Source organism: Nelumbo nucifera, chromosome 1 (assembly GCF_055504915.1).
Source record: "Nelumbo nucifera cultivar China Antique chromosome 1, China Antique-T2T, whole genome shotgun sequence".
NCBI classification, from domain to species: Eukaryota; Viridiplantae; Streptophyta; class Magnoliopsida; order Proteales; family Nelumbonaceae; genus Nelumbo; species Nelumbo nucifera.
This window is the reverse complement of record NC_142649.1, coordinates 33,487,254-33,504,821: the sequence shown is the minus strand read 5'-3', so window position 1 is coordinate 33,504,821 and position 17,568 is coordinate 33,487,254. Positions and strand designations below refer to the sequence as shown.

The 17,568-nt window shown below is 36.9% G+C and overlaps 1 protein-coding gene across 1 annotated transcript; it reads right to left on the bottom strand.

Annotated features, from left to right (window-relative positions):
* Nucleotides 1-12,939: 12,939 nt before the first annotated feature.
* LOC104612084 (putative disease resistance protein At1g50180) lies at nucleotides 12,940-16,713 on the bottom strand. Its single transcript, XM_019200200.2, has one exon. The coding sequence runs from the start codon at nucleotides 16,149-16,151 to the stop codon at nucleotides 13,380-13,382; it is 2,772 nt and encodes a 923-aa protein (XP_019055745.1). The 5' UTR covers nucleotides 16,152-16,713; the 3' UTR covers nucleotides 12,940-13,379.
* Nucleotides 16,714-17,568: the final 855 nt, after the last annotated feature.

Genomic DNA, 17,568 nt, shown 5'->3' with positions numbered 1-17,568 from the left:
TCCGGTTATGTGCCGCTATGTCATGAAGGAAAGGATGTTGTGATGCAACAAGATTTTGATGTGGATAGGGAAATTGCCCTTCTTGAAATGCACAATATAAGTCCGAACACCAATTCTGTTGTCAATGAGGATAATTAGCTGGAATGTTAGAGGTGCAGGGAGAGACAAGTTAGGGATTTCAGTAGAATCCATAAGCCTAGTGTATGTTTTTTGATGGAGACTAGAACAAATCCAGAAAGATCTATCAAAATACCCAAGTCCTTTCTTTTTGATGAATTTATGACGGTGATTCTGTTGGATTTTCTGGAGGTTTGTGGCTCTTTTGGAACAAAAATTTATGTAATCTCCAAGTTGTCTTTTCTAATGATCGTATGATCCATACCCTTGTGACTGATCTTAATTCCAACAAATCATGTTTGTGCACTTTTATTTATGCCCCCCTAGTAAATTTGATGAAAGAATTGTTTGGAGTTGGTTAAGAGATATTTCAAACAACATTAATGAAGCTTGGTGTGTCATTGGTGATTTTAATTCATATAGAAAAAGAGAGGATAAGAGAGGGGGAAGAGAAGTTCGTTTTAGCCAATTCAAAAATTTAATGACCTTATTGGTGATTGTAACCTTATGGACTTAGAAATGAAAGGGCTGCAATATACATGGAAAAATAAGACTGTGCGGGAGTGCTTAATGAGAATTGGAGGATGATGTTCCCCAATGCTTGTCTCATTAATCTCCCTTTCCTAGAATCTGATCACTCCCCTCTATTACTTAATACATATACGTTGGAAAATTTCGGGACTAAGCCATTTAGATTTTAGTCCATGTGGTGTTTAGACCCAAATCTTGAAACAATTATCTAGGATGCTTGGAACTTTGAGACAAAGGGTACTCGAGCTATGCAATTTGTAAGGAGAACAAACTTATTCAAGTTCTTAATGATTGGAACAGAAATAAATTTGGTAACATTTTCAAAAGAAAAGAGGATATCATCAAAAGATTGTAGGAAGTGAAAAAGCAACAAATTGATTCAACGAATAGTCCCGCTCTTCACAATCTTGAGAGAGCTCTCCATAAACAATTAAATAATCTCCTTAAAAGAGATGAGTTTTATTGGGCCCAGAATTCTAGAATTGATTGGATCAATTTAGGGGATAGGAATAACAAATTTTTTTTCACACAATGGCCAAAATGAAATAAGATTGCCTATATCAAAGATAATGATGGAATTGTATTAAATGACCAAAATGAAATTACAAACTACTTTTGTAAACAATTTGAAAAAAGATTCCGGGGCCAGGGGAATTGTAACATTGAAGAAGTCATTAGGGGTATAACTCCTTGTATTAGTAAGGCTCAAAACAATGATATTGGGAGGGATGTTACTGATGAGGAAATCTTCTATGCCCTCAACTCTATGAAGGATCTTAAAGCACCGGGACCTGATGGTCTCAATGTTTTATTCTTCAAAAAATACTGGACCATTGTTAAGGATTTAGTGTGCAAAGTTGTAAAAGCTTTCTTCCATTCGGGAAAGCTATGTAGAATTCTCAACAAAACATTCATTTCACTCATCCTAAAAAGAAAAATACAGAATCAATAGATTACTTTAGACCTATTAGTCTGTGCAATGTTATTTATAAAATTATTTCAAAAATTTTAGTAAATAGAATAAAGCCTCTATTGGATAAAATCATTTCCCCGTACTAAAGTGCTTTTATTCCTAATAGACAAGTCAATGATAATATTCTTATTGCTTATGAGATGATGCATTCTATGAGGAAGAAGAGGGGTAAAGTGGGGGTGATGGCCTACAAGATTGACATGGAGAAAGCTTATGACAGACTGGAATAGAATTTTATTGAGAAAGTCCTAAGAAAATTTGGATTCCATGAGAAATGGGTAAATTGGGTTATGGAGTGCATCAAAATGGTTTCTTACCAAATTTTAATTAATGGGAAGCTTACTAGAGAATTCCACCGCACGAGAGGTTTAAGATAGGGAGACCCTCTTTCCCCTTATCTATTTGTCCTCTATGCTGAAGTCTTAGCAAGATTGCTAGAGCAAGAGTCTTTGGAAATGAGAAACCCTATTGGCTACAAAGTTGCTAGTGGTGCTCCTAAGATTCCCATCCTTCAACTTGCTGATGATTGTCTTATTTTTTCTGATGCAATGATCCTTGCGGGGCTTAAAATCAGAGAAATTCTGGATAACTATGCAAAGGCATCCAGTCAAAGCCCTAATTTTTTAAAATCTTTAGTTATTTTCTTTGTGAACATGCCTATGAGATTCAGGAAGATTCTAGCAAAAATTATGAAGATTCCATTAGAAGCAAACTACAAATCCTATTTAGGTACCCCCATTATTAGTAAGTTGGCAAATTAGAAAAAGAACTCTCTCTATGATTGGTAGAATCACTCTTCTTAACTCCACTATTGGTATGATTCCTCATTTTGTGATTGGATCCTTCCAGATTCCAAAGAACATGATTGAGAAGATTGATAGAATTCAAAGGGGCTTTCTCTGGTCCAACTTTGATGGCAGGAAGCTGATTCACCTTATGAAGTGGGAAAAAAAGTTTGCACTCCTAATGGTAAGGGTGGTCTAGGCCTTAAATACCTTGCCTGGGTCAATGAAGCCAACCTTGCAAAATTAGGTTGGAAAATCCTTACTGATGATAACAATTTGTGGGTTAGAATAATTAAAAGTAAATACCTAAAAGCAATCAAGTTTTTGGATGCTAAATGCAAGAAAGGTATCTCATGGGCTTGGAGAGGTATCCTTGCAGCTAGAGAACTTCTTATGAAGGGTTTGGGCTGGAAAATTGGCAATGGTTAGGGCTATTCATAAGAAGGCCCAACCTGACCAACCGACCAACCCGGACTGCCCAACCCGAGTTGGCCGGGTTTTCATAAGCACCAGTCGATTTCGGGTTGTACAAATTCATAAACCGATGGTTCGGGTCGATTTCAATTTTCTTGTGTGAAAATCGAAATCGACCCGAACCAAAAACTAAGTTGCCTCTATCCTAATTCCTAATTACAACCTAACCTAGTCTTCTAGTTCCTATTTAACTAAGTTGTCTCTATCCTAATTTCTATAGTCTTTTACACCAAATAGGCAACCAATTAGGCAATTACAATTAGAATTAGGTGTCCTTTTTTACTTAGATTAGAACTTAGAAAGTTTCTTGAAATATACAAATTTCAGCCTTCTTTCTATAAAACAGTTTGACTTTCTATTTTCTTGATAACTTTTGTCTTCTATTCTAATTCTAACTTTTTAAATATATTTCCATAAAATATCTTAAAAACTTCAGTTTTCAGTTTTCAGTTTTCAGAATAGATATTTCCTTCTAGGCTTCTATGTCCTTTTTGTACAGGAGCAAAACCGAAACCGACCCAACCCGACTCAAACCGACCATGTCGGTTTTGCTTAACACTGGGTCGGTTTCGGTTCCATCTCAGGTAACCCGACCAGGTCGGGTCGGTTGGAAAAACTCCAGTAAACCGACCCAACCTGACCCGTGAACAGCCCTAGCAATGGTTATTCAATGAATTTTTGGAGAGATAGATGGATTAGAGAGAAAGCTATTGCAGAGTTAGTTCCTTAAGAAATCATTGGTAATGAGGAACTCCTAGTGAGTTATGTGATTGATCAAGAAAGGAAAATTTGGAATAGAGAGAAAATATGCAATCTTGTTCCTTATAATATTTGGATGAAGATCAAAACTATTTTCATTCCATCATATTCTAAAGTGGATGAAGTGGTGTGGTGGTATAATGCTAATGGAAAATTTTCATCAAATTCTGCCTATAGATTGAAATGTGATAGTACTTCGAACCCAATTGATAGGTTTAATTGGAGCAGGAACATTTGGAAGCTTAAGTGCCCGCCTAAACTTCAAGTGTTTTTGTACCTTTTGTTGAACTATTGGCTTCCCTCTAAGGCTCTTCTTAGACGGAAGGGGTTCAACATTATTGGTGAATGTGATGTTTGTGGTGAAGAAGAGGATGTGGATCATATATTTAGGAAATGCCTTGTTGCTAGGAGCTGTTGGGGAATTATCCTCCCAACTATTCAAGGGCTTGATGATCAAGATAGATCCTTAAAAGATTAGTGGCTGGACCTTTCAAAGAATTTGTTGCTTGAAGGGGATTGGCAAAAGGAAAAATGTGTTTTCTTGTTATGACATTTGTGGAAGAGTAGAAATTTGAGGGTTTTTAAGAATATTTCGACTCCTCATTTTAAGGTCATTGATAAGGTCCTTGACTCGCTTTTGGAATTTCAAGAATTTTCAAATAAGCCTAATGGGGAAGGTTTAACTAAAGACTATAAATACATAAGGTGGAATCCCCGGGGTTTTGGTGAGATTAAAATTAATTTTGATGCATCTTAGATGGAGGACGGTATTGGCACCATTGTGACTCTTGCTAGGAATCACTTGGGTGTGGTTTTGGACATTAAAGCTTATAAATTGGGTTTTACCTCCATCAATAGGGTGGAAGCTTGGGCTGCCTCGGAAGCCCATAATTTGGCATTGAATTTCACAAATTTTCCTATCATAATTGAGGATGATTCCAAGATTGTAATTTCTTGTCTTAACAAGTCTAGTTCGTGTGCGTGGAACCTAAGGAGTATCATTCAAGACTGTTGGGAGCTCAAGGAGAGGAGCGGGAAGGGGATCATCTATAAGCATGTTTATGGAAAAGCAAATCAGGCTGCAAATTGGCTAACTCGCCATGCTCATGAAGCCCAGCTGTTGGGTGATAGTTGTGTATCTCTGAATCTTTGTAAGTTGCCTTGGCCTTTTGCGTTTATTTGTTACAGTGATTTGTGGGGACGTGCTACCCCCCGTCTTGTATAGCCCCTTACTTTTATTATAAAAAAAGGTGTTTTGGATCTAATTCTTAAAGGGGAAAATTTCTTAAAGTACCCCTAAGGTTTAGCTAATTAACTAACTCTACCCCTACTGTTTGACTATTGTCTTAAAGTATCCCCAAGGTTTCTGAGAATTGTTTGACGCTTCCCTTTCTGTTAACTTTCCATCACGAACTGTTAAATTGTGACATCACATGGTTGATTTATTAAAATAAAATACCAAAACTACCCTGGAATGGTCAAAAATGCCCTTTTTGGTTTAGATTTATACGCCTAAAGGGATGAAGACTAGGACCGGTTGTTTTGTCATTGGTAGTCATCAGCAAGAGCACAAGTTTTTCCATAACCAAAAATGAACCTCAACTATTGGTTGTCATCAGCATCCACATCAATGAGTTGTGTCAATCGACTAAAGATACATTCTATTGAGGTTATCAACAACAAGGAGGAAGAAGGAAGGAGGAATGATAGTTGTGTCAGGATACAATTTCTATAAGCCAAAAAGGTAAAGATTTATTCAGATGAACAGATGACAGGGACATTACACATCCGAACTAGAAGTTGTAGATGTGCCCTATCATCTGTTCGACGAAATGCCTTCCCACCTGCACACCCACACTACCCAGCTCGCTAAGTGCGACATGCCCATCCGCCCCTCACTGCCTGTTCTAGTGCACTTGCGCCCCCCACCTATTGCATGCCCAATGCACCTAACCATGTTGCATGCCTAGCCTGTTCGGCCCCGCCCCACGTGCAATCCACCTAACCCCTATGCACGCCTCCACACCACACATCCTCTTCATACCGTGCACTCCCACTCCCCATACACAATCTGCCCAACCTCCACGCACGCCACCATGTCACACGTCCTATCTGCCTCGTGCACCCCCCTCCCCCCATCACACATGTGCACCCAAGCTGACACCATACTTCCATGGGCATAACATGCTTTATAAAAGTCTTATTAAGTCTTTTAATTCAAATTGTTTGATTTCAAGGACCTCTACCCAATCTAATACCATGAAGGTTTTCTGCCCATGTGGTTGTGGAGAGTGTGTAGCTGTAGTTTCTTGAAATGGAAAGGTTGAGAGTGTTGGTTGGGAGTTCTATGGTTGTCATTACTATGTAAGTTATATATAGCATACAATTTTTCCATCTGATAATGTCTATATTGACCCATTTTTGGTTATTATTGTAGTTTGTCCCTAATAGAATATGTAGTTTCTTCTTATGAAAGGATGAGGAAAGGATCTATCTATGCAGAACTAGGGTTAGTAGGGTCTTCACATCTAAATGGCCCGGTATACAAGGAGACGGTTTTGGGTTTGCGCAAAGCTCCAAGTAAGATAAATTTGGTAGTTGTTTTGGTTCAATCACGCTAAATTCCACATTGTTTTTTGTAGGATGCAGGTGGGTGTAGGTTCTTTGCATGGATACCATTGGTAGAAAATGTCCAATATAGCATGGGAAGCATAACCATCAAAGGAGACGGGGTAGGGCCATCTAAAAGCATGGAAAAGTCATCTAGAAACCCTCTAGATGAAGTTGAAGCAGTCATCCAGACAAAGAAGGATAATTTAGATAGGATGCCCAAATTTTGTGATAAATTATTGAATCATATAAAAAAAAATTTGTGAATCAAAGATGTATAGTGTGTTGCACAAACTTGTTAGCATGTAATGTTGGAACTTGAAGGGTGTAATGGTGAAATTGACAAATTAGTAGTATAAATCCAATTGTTATTTATCCTTGACGATATACTAATAGGAGCCTTCTTGCAAGTTACTTGAAATGGAATCTATGTGCTTTCCATTACATATTCTCTCGTGTGCAAACAAGCACTAGAGGTGTTACATCTTTCTTTTTCCTTCAAGTTAAAGCCTCTTCAAATTTCTTAACAAGTAAGATTTTCCTTCAAGTTAAGTATTAAGTAGAGAAATTTCCTATCAAGCACTAGAGGTGTTTCATCTTTCTTTTTTCTTCAAGTTAAAGCCTCTTCAAATTTCTTATCAAGTAAGATTTTCCTTCAAGCTAAGTATTAAGTAGAGAAATTTCCTATCAAGTTAAGTATTAAGAATTAAGTAGATTTTCCTTCAAGTTAAAGCACTAGAGGTGTTGCATATTAAGTATTAAGTAGATTTCCTATCAAGTAAGAAATCACTAGTTGTTGTGCATCTTATTGTCTTCTTGACATTAGGTTTAACCATTTGAACTATCAAATATGGTGCTTTCTATTTTCTCTATTTCTATTACTACAAATAGTAAGTGGTTGTCATGAAAAATTGGATTGAAGACACCAGTTGCTAGAACTAATTATGAGAAGCAACATGTAGAATCTCAAAACACAATCCATAAGTGAATAGTAGCTTGTAGCCTACAATATTATGTTATTTCAAATCCACAAAGACCATGGAGTAATCACTAGTTACTGGTTCCCAAACTTAACATCCACTGGCAAAAGAAGGGACTTCTACACTAATTCATCCAAATATGTTGGCAAGTGTACAAAAATCCATAAAAGATGTGTTGAGTGGGTTTTATTTAGGCTAATTTGCTTAGAGAAGTGTATAAGCATGTTGAGGAAATGTTGGTCACTTCTTTCTTTTTGATATAGGTTTCTAATAGTCTTTGTATGGCACAAAGTAGAAGTTATTTGTCTACAGCTTCCCTTGGTCAGAAACTAATGATAAGGTTTGGTTTTGGGCTAAGACTCTTTGTATTAGAAACCATTCTTTACAACCCTCAGAACTGATGCATATATAGGGTTTAGGTTTGAATGTCCATAGAAACCTGTAATAATGAAAAAAATTCAGTTCTGTAAGTTGTCCTAAGCAAATGGGGTTGGTTACATGAATCTTGGTTCACCATTAAAAGGCCTTGTCCCTAGAAATTATGGTACAACTTGGTTTAAGTAACACAAACATTATACTATATTAATAGACATTGTTGTAGGAGAAAATGATGTACAAAAAAAGATCATGTACAAATGATGCACACGCTACTGTCTACACCACTGAATTGTAAGAATGTGATGTCGAACTCCCATTGGACTATCATCATGTACAAAAAATGATGCATATGCTATTGATCATCAAGCATTTATCCATGTCAAAATGAGTTGCAGTAATAACCCATAACACTAGTATCTAAACAAGTATCTACTGATCAATAAACATTTATCCATGTCCAAAAAATGATGCATATGCTACTAATCATGTTAGTATGCTTGAGTCCTATGTCAATATAGTATTTAGATGAAGTGTTATACATGAGTCAAAATTTGCTAACAACAACATGAAAAATTCTATGTCAAGGCTGGGAATATCTGGTTTTTTGGTTGCACTGTTTCAAATTGCAAACAATTTAATAAAGGCATGTCAAGTAGCTTAATTTCGTTGTCCATATTGTTTCATGCAAAAGACATAATGCAATAGCAACCAAAGCATTGCCAAACCTGTTTGGCTGATGGGTGAGCTTCTAAGTTTGGATGGTTCACACTCTCTCCGTCTCCCCTTCCTAGATTGACAACCTTTCCTCTTGCCATTCCAGATCTTCTATGACTAGTGCCAACACCTGATGAAGAATCTACTTCACATGTTAGTGGAATAGGGGTTGCCAATGAAGAGAAAGCCACCTCATGTGTGCTTTGAGGAGTATGGGTACTTGCACCCCCCTTCTGATAGATAACAATTTCCTTCTAACCAGTCGACCAATTTTAGGCTCTCCAGGATTAGGCCTTTGCACCTGCATTTGTACATTTAAACATCGATACTTTGGTAAATGCCATTGTATAGATGTTAATCTAGTTCTTTCATGGCTACTTATTATTAGGCCTTTGTATAGATGTTTGATATAGTTAGTTTAGTGGCTATAGAGGTTTACAATACTGCCAACTCCTGTCATCAATAATAGACAATACAGAGGTCTGATATAGTTAGTTTAATGCCTAATGCCTATATAATTAGTTTAACCCATCTACCTCATTCAATAAAGTGGCCATGTATATATATCATTGAAATTTAACCAATCTAGTATTGCCATTGATATAAAGATCCAATAAAACACAATTCACTAACCACCATATTTAGGTTTATTTAAATAAGGAAACTAAGACATAAGTTAACATGTAAACATTTAACTTTAGTGGCTAGTCCCCAATTTGAAATTGTTATTGTTTGATGTTGCTTAGATAATATTACCTTTGTAGTTTTATTATTGGTACTAGGGGGAGGAGCATGGCAATTCCTTCAATTGTGTTTATATCCATTACAGATGGAGCACTTAATAGTCTTATGATCTAGTGGCACTACAGAAAAAATGTTTTTTGGCGACATATGCACAAACATCGCAGTCATATACGTTGTGAAAACTTCCGGCGACGTTTGACAAATGTCGCTAATTAAAGTGTTTTGGCAATGTTTATAAACATTGTGGAATCTTAGAGGTTTCACGATGTTTATAAACGTCGATGAATCTGAGAGTTATGACGACGTTTACAAACGTTGTCGAACCTGAGAGTTTTGGCAACGTTTATAAAACGTTGTCAAATTTGAGAGTTTTGGCAATGTTTACAAACGTTGTCGAATCTGAGAGTTTCGACGATGCTTATAAACATCACCAAAAGTGATACATTTTATTTAGACTTTTGCTTTTGGCGACGTTTAATTAAACATGGCTAAAACTTTTATAGATGCTTTAATAAGCATCCATCACTTATTTGTGTAATTTGCCCAATAAGGCATTTATCAACCTATAGGCTCAATGATTCTTTTATCAACCTGTAATTTGAATTCACATTTATACACTATGAAAAAATTAAAAAAAAAACAAACATTAAACTTTAAATAATCTTTAAGTCTAACAATCTTTTTTAAAATAAAATATTTGATAGTTGTATGTTCAAAACCAAAAATTGAAAGATATATACATCATCTAAAAAGGACTTTCTTCTTCCCCTTCAGATTCCCCCTCTCCCTCTCTCGACTTGTTTGACTTGCATGAGATGCTCCTTCCCTTTTTTGATTTGTTTGAAGTGCATGAAATGTTCTTTCCCTCTCCTGACTTATTTCAAGTGCATGAGATGCTCCTAATCCAAGTTGTTGGGTGTCCTGTAGAAGACAATGAAAATAGAATATTATTTTCATGCCAAAAAATTATAAATGCATGAAAAATAAAAATAAAGTTGGGATGGCTTACAGGGTTTGCTGGCGAAGCATCGTGAGAGGCATAGAAATTGTTTTTCGATTCATGACTCTACACAAAATATATATTTTAAAACTCAAACAATAACTTATGATTTTTCTAAGTGATTAGTCCCATAGCCAGTAAAACAATTATCAAATTCAGTTAATTCAAACTAGAATCACCTGAAAGGAATTTTCTTAACTCCATAAGTTACTTTACCAAAGAGGTTGGATTTTTTACAATTGAAGTTGTAGTCTTACAAGGGTTCAACATTAAGCATGGAAATCTTTCACTTCACTCAAAATTCCAACATATTTATAAGAATCACCAAGGACCACTTTCTTTTTAAATTCATTAACTGACATCCTTGCTCAAATGAGTAAGATAATCACTATGGACGCAAGAGCTTTACCTTTTTGAATATGGTGCCTCAACTACTATAGCCCTTTCTCTACATTGTTCATCCGTCTGATGGCCATTTGAGAGTCATTCTCCACCTCCAACCTTTGAAAGTCTAGGGAGAGCATGAACCTCAACTACTGCAATAATGCAAAGTCTTAGCTCTAATTGCTGTTCCATAACAAATCAGATATGAGCACTGGGTATAATGAATCTTCCCATATGAATTTCTGAAAATACCTTAGTTTCTAGAACTTCCAAGGTTTCCAAAATTACAGCCATCAAAGTTTAGTTTGGCAACTCCATGAATCATGAGATGAAGGAAATCAACTCTACATCTGAATACTTCTTTTAGAAGATGTTGTCGGAACATCTTGCTATGCTCTCTTCTCACTGCCTCATACTCCTCATCATCATCAATTTGGCAATTAATCTTACTAGACTCTTCCAACATAAGTCTAGACAATTCTAATTGCCTCAACATCAGAATGGACCCTCTTCAGATGTGTAGAAATTCATGAAGTTCATGTATATTCCACCACCATCTCTCATACTTAATGTGTTGTTTGGAATTATAATCACACACTCATAGTGTTGTTTGGATTATAATCCCCATGTGACCCTTACCAAACTGACCTTACAAATTACAATAATAAATTATTTATTTGGTTAGACGAAAGCAACCAAACAATTAAAAGAAAAAAGAAAAAGCTACCTAATTGGGGTTTTGCTGTTTCACGCATACGATACAGAGTATGAGAGTGATCCATCCACTTCCACTGAACTTGTGAGGCAAAATGTCTCTGAGTGGACATGACAAAGGGTGGGTCGTGGGTGGCTCCCTCCAAATCCAAATCCATATATATAATGGGTTTCAATTAATGTTGGGTGCTGGGATGCATATCCATACCAAGTTTTTATTGTACTTATTTTAATTAGAATATACATGCATCTACTCAAAACCTTATTTACAATTAGTATTTTTATGATTTAAAGTACTAAGGTCTGGCATTTGCTTTCTATATAAAAATTAATTCTTGAAATCTTTGATCCTCATCTCAACTCTTGAAATACAGTTTGCAAACCAAGGTGTCCATTGAATGGCTGCTCCTAATTCATTTAATATCTCTTTTGCTTCTATGATTTTGTATGTGCTTTCATGGCCACTCCTCATTACTGACCTTAGTTGGGTTGAGTGACCTTAGTTGGGCTGATTTTGTTTGTGCTTTCATGGTCATATTTAAGCAGTGGGAGATGTTGGACTGAGTGGCATATGGCCCTTGATGATTTAGCCTTGGTGTGTTGGACAAACCGTGGCTATTGGATATAGCCACATACCAATGGACTAATTGCTTACTTTTTGTGTATATTGTGACACAATATCATATCTTTTTTCTTATTATATTGTATTTTATTTTTATATAAATAAAATGTTTTTGCAAACAAGTTTTTACACTTTTTCACATATACACATTTATTGGGCCAAGTTAATCCAACGTCTATAAACGTTTGGCGTAGAAGACTTAGCAAGAGTGGTTGAGAAAAGTAAGGCTTTAAGCTCCACTTTGATTTGAACACAACTAAAAGTGAGAACAAGTGGCAGGTATATTGAAACCAATGTGGTTACTTATATTCTAGGAACAAGGTTTCCAACCTACAGATCCTTTATGTAGCTATAAATTATTAAAATTGTAGACTTGGGGAACATACACAAGTGAATTGCATTTATTAAGCTCCTGCAAATCTACTATATTGGTGTTCTTTCAGGTTGTTGAATGGTCTAGGGTCTTGTATCCTGAACCGGTAGGTGTTGTGATACTACCTTCTATCATCATTAGCTCCATCTTGTTGTTTTTTTTCAAGGAAAGGGGAAGAAGGGAGAAAAAAGAACAAGAGATATGGGAGAAGGAAAAAGGAGGAAGAAGAAGAAAGGGATAATTAGATGTACTCATGATTTGATCAACAAAACTGTGGGGTATTTTTGAAACTGAACCTGTGCTATTGGTTTTGAAAATCCCTGAAGCCAAGCCAAACCACCGGAAATTGAACGGAGAGAAGAAAAAATTCAAAGGAAACCTTGAAAGAAAACCCAGCAACCCATTAACTCCACTTCATATCTGCTACCCACGAAGTGTTCTTATATCCCTACCCACTAAACACCGCCGCCCTGTACTCTTATCATCTCCCATGAAATGACAAGAGAGATATTCCCGGGAACAGTTCGTGGGTAGCAGATCCAACATCCAAGCTCCATTAACTCGCCCATCTTTTTCCATTACTAATCGAGTGTGGATCTGATCCCATCTCAGTTAAGATCCGGAGTCTAATAAAAATGTATTTATTTATATATAATTATGTAATAGATATTAGTATATAATTATGAAATTTAGAATTTATAAATTTGATATTATATATTGATATATATATATATATATATATATGCATAAATTAAAAAGTAATTAAACTTTAAATATTACTTTTCTTTATTTTAAACAGAATAAAGAAGAAAACAGAATTCAAATACTGGACTCACACCAAGGAAAGCAAAACACAAAGACTAGAGAAAAAACTTGAACTTCGTGAAGAACTCCATTCTATCTCTCCCGAACAAAAAAGTGGGGCTGCGCCCAGTTGTACACTCTCTTCGTTCTACGAACCCTTGTTGATTCTGAACTTCGTTCGCGAAGGAACCGGACTTTTGACGGGCCAGCCCTTTTTTATTCGCCGCTTTACCCTGGAAGGAAAATGAGCTTTGCTCCTCTGGGCGCTAGGCGCTTCCGTGGTTCGCGAGAAGAAAAAAGGACTCATCTTTTGTTGCATCTGGCACGAGATGAAAAAGAGAGAGCTTCGTCTATCGATGAACAGCGGAGTCACTGAAAATTCCAAAAAAAAATAAATAATAGGTGGACTTGCTTTTCTCATCGTATTGGTAGTCTTCGAAATTTCCTATCAAATCTGATATAAGGTATGTGCTGGACTTTGTAGAAATCCTCTCCATTGCTGTTGTCAAGCCTGTCTTCAAATTCTTTCGGCATATCAAGCACATTGAATTCACGGAGCGTAGTCACAGACCTCAATCCTTCTGGAATCATTTCCATCCTATGGCAGTCTTGCAGATGCAAACGCTTAAGTCTTGGCAATGCTCCTTCTTCAATGCACCAGCTTTCTAGTTCAAGTTCCAAAAAACCAAGAAACTCAAGTTGATAGAAACCTTGAGATGTGAAAATTATTTCCTTTGGAAGGTATGATTTGGCATGGAGGTCAAGAACCATTAAGCATGGCAGTTCCCCAAGTGCCTTCAGTTGCTCTTGTCCAAACCCAGAACTTTTTAAGGACAACTTGGTAAGTTTTGATGGAAAATCATTTGGCCCAGGTAGCTTTTCTATATTTCCCACCAAACACAATCTAAGGGGACGCTGAAAACCAGAAAGTGGTGCCAAACTTGAAAGTAGTCGATCCGACTGCAGCTTCAAGGATTGAAGGTTGTTGAATTTTACAATGGATTCTAGAACAACATTCCCCTGGTTCGGACCCCAAATTCCCCGAATACTCAATTTCCTTAGATTAGTCAATTTGGCCAATCCTTTGTCTATCCAAGTACCAGCAAAAATATTCCATAGGGTCTGAAGGTTTCTCAAAGTGCTAATTCGCCACTGTGCACTACAATGAAGATCATTAGGAAGATACAAATATCTCAACTCTTTCATCTTCCACACCACGTTGGGTACAATTTGTTTATGGTGAGGGTCATGCCGGTGAAACAAATCCATGGCTTGCAAGTTCCATAGGTTGCCTATGGACTTTGGAAGTTTCTCTATGTTAGTGTTCCTTAGGCCCAAATATTTCAAGTGGACTAAATTTCCTACTTCCCTAGGTAGTCTTCTAACATAGACTCCCTCAAGATCCAAAACCTGAAGTGATTTGAATCTCCTAAAGACAAGCTTTAGCTGGCTATTGTCCCTTAACCCAATAAAGAAGAAGAGAGAAAAGAGGTGTGGATTATCCTGATTGAGAGAGGAAAAGAACTTATCTGTCTCATAATGTACAGCAAGCTTTGGCATATAAGAAGTGTTTGTGGGGTGATAGATCTCAGAGAAATTCTCCTCCTTCGCTTTTGTCACACACAGATCGCGCAGAAGGTCATGAATACAGCAGGTTTTAACTTTTCCACTTAAGCTCACTGACGCCACCTGAACCATGTACCTATTGAGTAGCTCCTCTAAATACTTATTGGCAAGGCCCTCCTTTGTTTCTTCTCCTCTCCATTCCTGCACTGTAGTTATGAGACCCTCAGCAAGCCACAATTGGATCAATCTCCTTTTGGAGATCTCAGAGTCCTCTTGGAAAAGTCCCAGATAAAGGAAACACTGTTTTAGGTGGAAAGGCAGATCATGGTAGCTCAAAGCTAATATCTTCATCACTCCTCCAGGTTCATCTGCTGTGAAGATGGATTTAACACTTTCATGAACCACTTCCCACTCAGAGAAAGAAGAACCTTTTGTTGCTAAGAGCCCTCCTAGTACAACAATGGCAAGAGGCAGGCCGCAACATTTCTGCACCATCTCTTTTCCTATCTTCTCCAGACCAGGAGAAGGGCAGCTGCTGCTACTACTTGTATCACCCATGTTTTCTCGGAATGCTTTCTTACAGAACAGATCCCAACTCTGATTTGGTGTTAAACACTGCGGCTCATGGGGAATGCTAAATGGATCAGCATGCAGAGCAACCTCCTTATTGCGGGTAGTGAGCATTATTTTGCTTCCATTCCTCCCATTTGGAAAGGCAGGTTTCAATCGATTCCAATCATCTTTTCTCCATATATCATCAAGAACCACCAGATATCTCTTCACTCCCAATGTTCTATGAAGCTCCACCACCAGCTCATTCTCTTGCATTGTCTCCAACGATATCTTTTTCTTACTGGGACGCTCAACCTCCTTAATTATTCTCTGCAATACATCTCTCCAACTTGGTTGTTGAGATATGAAAGCCCATGCACAACAATCAAAGTGATGCTTAACATCGTTATGGTTGTAGACTTTCTTGGCAAGGGTTGTCTTTCCCAGACCCCCCATTCCAACAATGGAAATCACTCTAAGCCTTCTTTCTTCAACAACCAACTGGTCTACTATCTCCATGGTGTCTTCATCCAAGCCAATAACATATTCATCGACAACATGTGAATAGCTCCATCTCAACTGTTGTTGCATCTCAGCTGAAGAGGTTCCCGCCCGTTCTAATCTTTCACCAATATTTCTAATTCCATAGTTTTTTCGACTACTAGAGATGTTAAGGATCTTCCGTTGGATTTTTTCAACTTTCTTTCCAAAGTTGTGGAGATCTACACCTTCCTTGACGATGCAAAGACACCTTGTCACAAAGCTCTTTTTCTGTGCTACTTTTACTGCTTGGATATAGTCGAGGACAGTTGTCTCCACCTCCACAGCAGCCTTTCGAATTTCTGTAATCCAGTTGTGGATCCGTCGTTGGTCTTCTTCTTGATTTGTATCTGCATCTTTTAAGAAGCATTTCATCCTCCTCAGTTCAGTTTGAAGCCCTTCAACTTGGTCTTTCACTTCGGACAACAAAACTGCTTCTTGAATGAGTAAATCGCCCAGCTTACTTATAACACATGAAATTACAGAGTCGGCCATCTGATATTCCATTTTCTTTTTCCCGTCCCTTCTCATTGTCTTAGAACAAGACAATTAGGTCTATTTATAGCGCAAACTAATTCTTTCTTTCTACTCGGCAATGTGAATGCTGAATCATGTGAGCTCTCTCTCTCTTGGTATCAATGAAGATTGCCTTGCAAGTCTCACCAGGATGGTGCTTGTGCACATGCAACTTCTCTCTTTCTCTCAATAAATAATTAGTGGGTCTCTTTTCTACACTTCAAAAAGTTGTTTCAATCGCCAATTGAAATTCCCTCACAATGGCGATTCTTCCTTCTTACAATTAGAGAGAGAACCCTGTTTAATTTATTTACATCATGACATGATAAAATGAGAATACTTAGTGATGGGTCGTTGCTACCAATGAATTACATTCTATTTAGGGGTTTTTATAGTTCAGTCCACCCTTAGGGTGGACTAAAGATTTCTAGGGGTGGACTGAATCCTGCCCGTGGATTGATGCCAAATTCATGAGGTGAATTGCAGTCCACTTATTCCTTCTATTATTTATATAGGCACGGCTTTGTCAAGCAAAATTAAATTTGAAGGAGCCCATAGATTTGAATAATAAATATAGATGAACATGGGTCAAACTGATCCTGTACCACCTAACTGATGGGTAGTTCAATTGATACAGTCTCTGACTTGTCCTAGCAGATTGGGATCAAATCCCACTACTACCAAAGTTCATTTTGGGAAGTTATTTATTTGGATAAGTGAATTTATTCATGTTTTTTAATTTTTTAGGTAAATAAGATAATGATCAGTTTAATCATAAAAAACCATTATTAAAAGGAACAATTTTGTCTCATCCAAATGTTAACTTTTTCCTGGTGAAAAATTTATTTACCCATTTGGGAAATGGATATATAGATATCTCGATCATTAAAAACCAAAATCTTATTGACCAACTTTTTTCCCTTTCAAAATCAGAAAAAAACTAATGGGCTTCAAAGGTTTTGAGAATATGGGTATGGGGGATATAAGGGTAAGGGAAATAAAAGAGAGAAATGGTGATTAGAGTTTACAACAATAGGCGTTGGTTTAAAACATTATAATCCACCATGAGTCTTCCATCCCTCAATGTCATTTTTCTTCGTGCATGGAATTGAAACTGAATTTACAAGTTTCCCAACTCAAAGTAAAAAACCGCGCTTTCCCTACTTCCAAGAAAATTGAACAAAGGCAGTTTTTCTAGTCGATTGTTCTTTAAGAAAGAGAATTAATTAATATTATTGGAATCTGATCCCATCCTTGACACACAATTCCACTTTACAAATTACAACTTGTTTGATTAATTATTTTTTTTCTTAGTACTTGTATCAAGCGTTATTCATAAAATAAAGAATCTTGTTTTGTGTTTACTTCATAAAGCAGCTAACTGAGCCCTGAATCTGTAAGCTTTCCTTGTTTTCCTTTTACAAATTACTTC

Bases quoted from the DNA above. Each gene is read 5' to 3' on its own strand.
- LOC104612084 (XM_019200200.2), bottom strand. From the start codon at position 16,151: ATGAGAAGGGACGGGAAAAAGAAAATGGAATATCAGATGGCCGACTCT.